Source organism: Oncorhynchus clarkii, unplaced genomic scaffold (assembly GCF_045791955.1).
Source record: "Oncorhynchus clarkii lewisi isolate Uvic-CL-2024 unplaced genomic scaffold, UVic_Ocla_1.0 unplaced_contig_307_pilon_pilon, whole genome shotgun sequence".
Classification (NCBI taxonomy): Eukaryota; Metazoa; Chordata; class Actinopteri; order Salmoniformes; family Salmonidae; genus Oncorhynchus; species Oncorhynchus clarkii.
In genome coordinates, this window is record NW_027258166.1 from 91,106 (window position 1) to 99,786 (window position 8,681).

The window sequence follows — 8,681 nt, forward strand, 5'->3', positions numbered from 1 at the left end:
TCACCTGGCAATCTTAAGATGAATGTACTTAATGTGCTGGTGACATCACAGCGTCAGAGAGAACTCCTTACTGTAGTCATACAAAAACACTCCAGGCACTCAGCCCAAAAGAACCATTCATACTGTCAGATCTAATATGAAGAACTGAATACAACCATAAGAACCATTCATACTGTCAGATATAATATGAAGAACTGAATACTAAAGAGAAGAAGAGGTTGACCAGTACATATTCATGTAACTTTTTTTTTCATTGGCAGATCAATAAAGTTTGCTTCAATGCAGTTATCCAACACATTCATGATCAATAACTAAAATATCTCATCTAGTTTTAAAGACTATTAATAAACACATGTATTCATTTCATAAACTGTGTATCATTAAATACAGTTGTAAAAGAATCCCCCCAAACTAATGGTGAAAAGTGATCATCACACCATCTCTATCTGATACATGTTAGGGGCGGTAGGTAGCATAGTGGTTAGAGCGTCGGGCCAGTAACCAAAAGGTTGCTAGATCGAATGCCCGAGCTGACAAGGTAAAAATCTGTTATTCTGCCTCTGAACAAGGCAGTTAACCCACTGTTCCTAGGCCATCATTGTAAATAAGAATTTGTTCTTAACGGACTTGCCTAGTTAAATAAAGGTTCAACACATTTTTTTAATTAGTGTCTACTAGCTCATTCTCACAAAATACTGCCGAAGGACAACCTGGTCTCTGAGCAAAACGTATTATGTATTACAAAAACATCCGTGCCACTCCATTTAGTATGTTAAGTTACATTATATTGGCCTACCAATGTAAACTGAACTAAAATATAAACATGTAAATAAACTAAACATGTAAAGTGTTGGTTTCATGAGCTGAATTAAAACACTCCAGCAATGTTCCATGTACAGAAAAAGCTACTTTCTCTCAAATGTTGTGAACAACTTTGTTTATATCACTGTTCGTGAGCATTTCAGCCTTTGTCAAGATAATCCATCCACCTGACAGGTGTGGCATATCAAGATGCTGATAAAACAGCATTATCATTACACAGGTGCACCTTGTGCTGGGGGGACATTAAGACCACACAACACAATGTCACAGATGTCTCAAGTTCAGGGAATGTGCAATTGTCATGATGACTGCAGGAGAGAATTCAATATTTATCTCTCTCCCATAAGCCACCTCTAACGTCCTTTTAGAGAATTTGGCAGTACATCCAACCGGCCTCACAACTGCAGATCACATGTAACCACGGCAGCCCAGGACCTCTTCACCCGCAGGATTGTCTGGGAGGGGGCTGAGTAGTATTTCTGTCTGTAATCAAGACCTTTTGTGGGGAAAAACTCATGCTGATTGGCTGGGCCTGGCTCCCAAGTGGGCCTATATGCCATCCCAAGTCCCACCCATGGCTGAGCCCCTGCACAGTAATATGAAATCCATAGATATATGTTCATGTGATTTTAAGTTGGAAAGTTGCAAGAAACTAGTTCCAGTCAGAGCAGACGTAAGGCTTATCTCCTGTGTGTGTTCTCTGATGAACTTTGAGCTGAGTTGATGTTTTAAAACATTTTACACAGTCAGGGCAGAAGAAAGGCTTCTCTCCTGTGTGTGTTCTCTGATGAACTTTTAGCTCTTTTGATGTTTTAAAACATTTTCCACAGTCAGAGCAGGAGTATGGCTTCTCCCCTGTGTGTGTTCTCTGATGAACTTTTAGATCAGTTGATGTTGTGAAGCATTTTCCACAGTCAGAGCAGGAGTAAGGCTTCTCTCCAGTGTGTATAAGTTGGTGTGTTTTTAAGGTGCCCAGATGAGAGAAACTCGCCCCACAGTCAGAGCAGAAATAAGGCTTCTCTCCTGTGTGTGTTCTCTGATGAACTTTTAGATCAGTTGATGTTGTGAAGCATTTTCCACAGTCAGAGCAGGAGTAAGGCTTCTCTCCAGTGTGTATACGTTGGTGTGTTTTTAAGGTGCCCAGATGAGAGAAACTCACCCCACAGTCAGAGCAGACATAAGGCTTTTCACCTGTATGTATACGTTCATGTGATTTTAAGTGGGGAATTTGAGAGAAACTAGTTCCACAGTCAGGGCAGAAGAAAGGCTTCTCTCCTGTGTGTGTTCTCTGATGAGCTTTTAGGTCATTTGATGTTTTAAAACATTTCCCACAGTCAGAGCAGGAGTATGGCTTCTCCCCTGTATGTATACGTTCATGTGATTTTAAGTGGGAAACTTGAGAGAAACTAGTTCCACAGTCAGGGCAGAAGAAAGGCTTCTCTCCTGTGTGTGTTCTCTGATGAAGTTTTAGCACCGTTGATGTTTTGAAGCATTTTCCACAGTCAGAGCAGGAGTAAGGCTTCTCTCCTGTGTGTATTTTTAGGTGTATTTTTAGCTTTGATAGAAATGGGAAAATCTTTTCACAATGTGGGCAGTGATGAGACCTCTTAGCTCTCTGATCTTCCTGCTGTTGCTCTCTGGATGTAGAGAATGTCTCAACATGGTCTCCTGTGTGAACAACATCAGAAGAACCAGTCAGCTGGTGTGATATACATGCCAATCAAATGTATTTTATGAAGCACTTTTTTACATCAGTAGTTGTCAAAGTGCATAACAGAAACCCAGCCTAAAATCCCCAAAGAGCAAGCAATGCAGATGTAGAAGCACAGTGGCCACAAAAAACTCCCTAGAAAGCAGGAACCTAGGAAGAAACCGAGAGAGGAACCAGGACTTGTGAGACGTCTGTTTCTCAAACTAGACACACTAATGTACTTGTCCAGTTGTGCACCGGGGCCTCCCACTCCTCTTTCTATTCTGGTTAGAGCCAGTTTGCGCTGTTCTGTGAAGGGGGTAGTACACAGCGTTTGTACGAGATCTCCAGTTTCTTGGCAATTTTTTGCATGGAATAGCCTTCATTTCTCAGAACAAGAATAGACTGACGGCATTCAGAAGAAAGGTCTTTGTTTCTGGCCATTTTGAGCCTGTAATCGAACCCACAAATGACCCAGATACTCAACTAGTCTAAAAAAAGGACCGTTTTATTGCTTCTTTTATCAGCACCACAGTTTTCAGCTGTGCTAACATAATTACAAAAGGGTTTTGTAATGATTAATTAGCCTTTTAAAATGATAAACTTGGATTAGCTAACACAACATGCATTTTGATCATAGGAGTGATGGTTGCTGATAATGGGCTTCTGTACACCTATGTAGATATTAGTAGTAATTTACCACATTTTGTTATGTTACAGCCATATTCTAAAATTGATTACATGTTTTTCCTGGGGATGTTTTTTTTACAGCCTTACTAAATAAAAAAATATCCTCAGCAATCTACACACAATACCCCATAATGACAAAGCAAATTAATTTTTTTTTAAAACAGAAAAACAAGAGACTCAAAATTGAGTTCAGATGCTTCCTGTTTCCAATGATCATCCTTGAGATGTTTCTACAACTTGAAATATTAAACATTAAAATAACATCAAATTGATCAGAAATACAGTGAAGACATTACAATTGTTGTAAATGACTATTGTAGCTGGAAACGGCAGATATTTTATGGAATATCTACATAGGCGAACAGAGGCCCATTATCAGCAACCATCTGTGATCCAATGGCATGTTGTGTTAGCTAATCCAAGTGTATCATTTTAAAAGGCTAATTGATCATTACAAAACCCTTTTGAATTTATGTTAGTACAGCTAAAAACTGTCTGGAAGGCCAGCATCCCGGAGTCGCCTCTTCACTGTTGACGTTGAGACTGGTATTAAGTGACCCCAAACTTTTGAATTGAGCTCAGGTGCATCCTGTTTCCATTGATCATCCTTGAGATGTTTCTACAACTTGACATATTAAATATATATGTATCAGATATAAATCATCAGGATGTGGTAGTCTACTGGTTATGTTCAACACTTCTCCAATCGTTGTTGAGATCTGATATTCTGTGCAGCAAACAAATTATAATTCAATATTGACAGTGATGATGCCATGGCCTATTTTGAAATGAGGTATGCCTAACTTGGTGATTGAGGGTATTAAACATTTTCAACGTTCTTGAGACAATGTGTGGGCAAAGGCAGGCGTTACAAGTTTTTAAATGTTTTGCTTCGCTGGGAAGTCTTGAGTTGTTCAGGGAAGTGTGATGTCAGAATTACAGAATTCAACCTAGCAATAGACTGGTCATAACTTATGGAGGTCTAATATATGAAGATAATTTATAGATAGAACCAGCTCTTACCATGACTAACAGTTGTCCTAATGTTCCCCTCCTCTTCATCTTTAATGTTGACATTCAGCTCCAGTGTTTGACTGCAGTCTTCCAGCTTCACTGATGCCATCTCTGGATCCTGCAGTGCAAACTGGGCTCCACTGTCACAATCAGGACCCAGTGACTGTAGGTTTCTACTCAGTGTGGAAGGAGAGAGACAGGCTGGGTTTGTCCTCACTGTTGATGTTACCGGCTTCAGACTTAATCTGAGTCGGCCTGTAGTAATAAAAACAAACGGACACAAAAGTTATTTTCTTGACAGTTCTGGCACTTTATTCTGTATGACTAAATTACATTTGTAATATGTTTTGGTGCATATATGCATTTACTATAGTATCCAAATAAGAAAGTGTCTGATCGCAGAACATTCCCTAAAATTCTACAAAAATACCACCGGTGTTTAAAACAGCTGTAACTAATTCGCAGTTAAAAGGTATGGAGTGGCAGGGTAGCCTAGTGGTTAGAGCGTTGGACTAGTAACCGGATGGTTGCAAGTTCAAACCTCCGAGCTGACAAGGTACAAATCTGCCATTCTGCCCCTGAACAGGCATTTAACCCACTAGGCCGTCATTGAAAATAAGAATTTGTTCTTAACTGACTTGCCTGGTTAAATAAAGGTAAAAAGGTAAAAAAAACATAAAAAACCTATAAAAAACATAAAACCTTATTTTAAATACAAAACAAGGAAGACTCAATATACTCTAAGTGTTTCTTTATCTTCATTAGGAAGTGTAAATTGCAGTTGTTTGGGGGGAAAAAGTGTATGGCACATTTTCACAGGTGTTTTTTCTTGACTGATTACCATTTGATTTACGTTTTGAAATTTGAAAGGGCCGTTTCTCAGCTTTCAAAACATGTATCATGTTTTCATAATGGTTTGACACCAGCAAAGTATAGCTCATGCATGATCTCAGTAAAATCAGGAATTTCAAAACTCTCCTACCGATGATGCAACAATGCCAATATGGCCATTTACAATTAAGTCAGGTTTACAGTCTGTCTATCGACATGTCTGTAGACAATTGTCTTAGCGACATCATGAACATTCTATCGTCGTCCGACATCAAACTATACACTTATGAAAAAGTATAAACAAAACAGCCTCTGCATGACATCAGCACCCCAGTGCTCTAAATAGCATATTTTATTTTAACACCAATAAAACCCATCCGTTTAAAAATTAATTCAGTAAATGTCAAGCTAGCAAGCCAGGCAACTAAAAGCTATTTTCTAAACCACGTTTTGGTTCGTTGTCTAGCCAGTTCAAATAATGACCAGAGTATAGCTGACAACGTCTAAACTTTAGTTACTTGTGATCCATTATTACAGGAAAATAAACCAACATAATTATTTACAAGGTAATGGCGAGCTTACAGAAAATAGCTTAGTGCCATAGTGTGACAAAATAAAAGTAGGTCATTCTGAGATTATTTTTTTTTAACTGCATCATCATAGGAGGATTTGGTCTAGTTGCTGTGACAGTACGGTAACCACATCAACGGACACTGCGAGTCGCAGAGAAGTAAACTTTTTTCACGCCTGTGCGACAAGGAAAGTGACAGTCATTGCGACTGGTCTACAGACATTCCACAGGAGTATAAATCAAATGTTGTTTTGACCAGTGACACTGGTCGCATTCTAATTGCCTACAAACATGTCGTTAGACCAAGTATGAGCTAGACTTTACAGTTAACTGGTGTTCTAAAGCCTAGTGTTTACATTCCCACCTTAATGTATTCAGCCAGCCAACATTACACGTAACATGAGGGCTCAGATTGGGAAGTGCAAATAAATGGCAGTCTAGGCAGATCTACAAAGTAATCAAGGTGTCTTCTATTCTGAAAATACTCACAGAAACTGGAGAATCCACCCTCTGTGTTACAGGGAGATTCTGGTAGAGGAGAGTAACGTACAAACGACAGGCTTAGTGATGAAGATTTAGATAGTATGAAAAATGTAAAGTAATATGGCCTTTGTGTTTAATTACCTGGCCTTGGCACACAGTGCTTTGACTTCATTTTCCCTGATGAGTTCACAACGCTTAAGTTGTTCTATCCGTCTGTCCAGATCACTGATGTCCCCCATTGTCACACACAATCCTCACTCTGGGGTCTGGAGGAGTTACCTACAGGGCCTCGCAAACACAGAGTGTATTCTTCACACACAGTCACCCTGGTCCGAAACACACACACTCTCGCTGTTCAGGCAGTTCTAGTCACAAAGAGAGGTCGGCAGATAGAGGGATCTATGGAAGAGTAAGATCATATTTTTTTTAGAGCATGGTAACATGTAGACATTGTTATATGTCTGTTCTGTTCAATGTGAGGGCTTCAAATAGTGGAAACCCCAATAAACAAACTAGCGTAATAGTTAGCGTTACTAGCGAAGTTTGCGAGTTAGTTAGCATGAAGTGAGTTAAACATTAACATAATAACGTTAGTTAATTGGTAACGTTAGCTCAGCCAGCTAGTTGGCTGGTCTTTTCATTAAGGTTGGTATTATGGCTATATTTGTGTTCATATTTAATACTCAGTTTGTGGTAGAAAAGATAACTGCGCTGTTAGGATTAGCTAACCAGTTAGCTAACAATCTTGGCCTGTTTATCAGGTACTTACGAAATGCTAACGTTGCTTAGCTAGCTAATTTAGCTTGCTAGCTAGCTGTTACCAATGTTTTCTAGTTGAAACGGCGTAATCCAAAACTAACATAAATACCTTTGAATATTGGGGAATAAGAACTCGAGATACATACATATAGCTGTTTTATTCCACGTAAAAGCAATTTTTCCGCTCCACCACGGTTATCTTTTTTTACCGGTTTACCAACGGGCTCTGTCTGCAACTTCCGCTGTCGGGGACGCGCATTTCGCAGTCATGAAACGGGAGGGGAATTTTTCAGTTTTTAAGCAAATTTCCTTAAATGCTACATTTTAACATGACTAATGCTGTGTTCTTATGATTAAACATTATAACAAAAACAATGGGGGCCTGACTGTTTACATATATTTTCTACATACTTTCTATTTGGTTTTAGTCGTTTATGTTGCCACTGAAATAGTTTTTCCCATCCTGAAAATGTCAAATAATAACACTATTAATTTGCTATCCACAAATACTTTCATCCCCATTGATGTATATGGCCCATCGATTGCATTTTCTATGTATTGGCCAATGAGAGGCTTTGAAGCCATTGGCACTCCCCAGAAGGAATGGATGGAATTCTAAAGTATTTCAATTGAACGGTTTAAGGGCAATATTACATGTATTTAATCATTTGTTGTTGTTGTCGTGCAGACACTAACATTAGTACTTCAAAAATATATAAAACGTTTTATTTATTTTTTTTAAATTTATTTATCCCCAATTTCGTGGTATCCAATTGTTGAGTAGCTACTATCTTGTCTCATCGCTACAACTCCCGTACCGGCTCGGGAGAGACGAAGGTTGAAAGTCATGCGTCCTCCGATACACAACCCAACCAAGCCGCACTGCTTCTTAAAACAGCGCCATCCAACCCGGAAGCAAGCCGCACCAATGTGTCGGAGGAAACACCGTGGACCTGGCAACCTTGGTTAGCGCGCACTGCGCTCGGTCCACCACAGGAGTCGATGGTGCGCGATGAGACAAGGAAAATATATAAACTTTAAGGAAAATGTATATATATATTTTTGTTTTGTTTAGCGCACATAATAAAATATAAACTTCACATGCAACAATTTAAAATATTTTACTGAGTTACAGTTCATGTAAGGAAATCAGTCAACTGAAATAAATTAGGCCCTAATCTATGGATTTCACAACTGGGAATACAGACAGATATGCATCAGTTGATCACAGATACCTTAAATAAAAAAAGGTAGGGGCAAGGATCAGAAAACCAGTAGGTATCTGGTGTGACCACCATTGTCCTCATGCAGCGTGACACATCTCCTTTGCATAGAGTTGATCTGGCTGTTGATTGTGGCCTGTGGAATGTTGTCCAACTCCTCTTGTTGCTGGATATTGGCAGGAACTGGAATACGCTGTTGTACGCGTCGATCCAGAGCATCACAAACATGCTCAATGGGTGAGATGTCTGGTGAGTATGCAGGCCATGGAAGAACTGGGACATTTTCAGCTTCCAGGAATTGTGTACAGATCCTTGCGACATGGGGCCGTGCATTATCATGCTGAAGCATGAGGTGATGGCGGCAGATGAATGGCATGACAATGTGCCTCAGAATCCCGTCTCGAAAAAATTCAATCGTGTTTGTTATCCGTAGCTTTAAACCTGCCCATACCACAACCCCACCACCCACGGGGCACTTTCTTCAAAACGTTGACATCAGCAAACCACTTTTTTCTTGGTCAATCATCTCATTTCAGTAGATCAGGTAGCTAATCCTTGACAAAACATTCATTCACATTAGACACAAAGTACACATTTT

General features: G+C 39.5%; 1 protein-coding gene across 1 annotated transcript; it reads right to left on the reverse strand.

The window, feature by feature from the left end:
* Positions 1–11: 11 nt before the first annotated feature.
* LOC139395892 (oocyte zinc finger protein XlCOF22-like) lies at positions 12–7,083 on the reverse strand. The gene is made up of 5 exons (XM_071143204.1): positions 6,970–7,083; positions 6,243–6,500; positions 6,108–6,146; positions 4,226–4,471; positions 12–2,490 (listed from the first exon to the last, which is right to left on the reverse strand). The coding sequence occupies exons 2-5, from the start codon at positions 6,271–6,273 to the stop codon at positions 1,475–1,477; spliced, it is 1,332 nt and encodes a 443-aa protein (XP_070999305.1). The 5' UTR covers positions 6,274–6,500; positions 6,970–7,083; the 3' UTR covers positions 12–1,474.
* Positions 7,084–8,681: the final 1,598 nt, after the last annotated feature.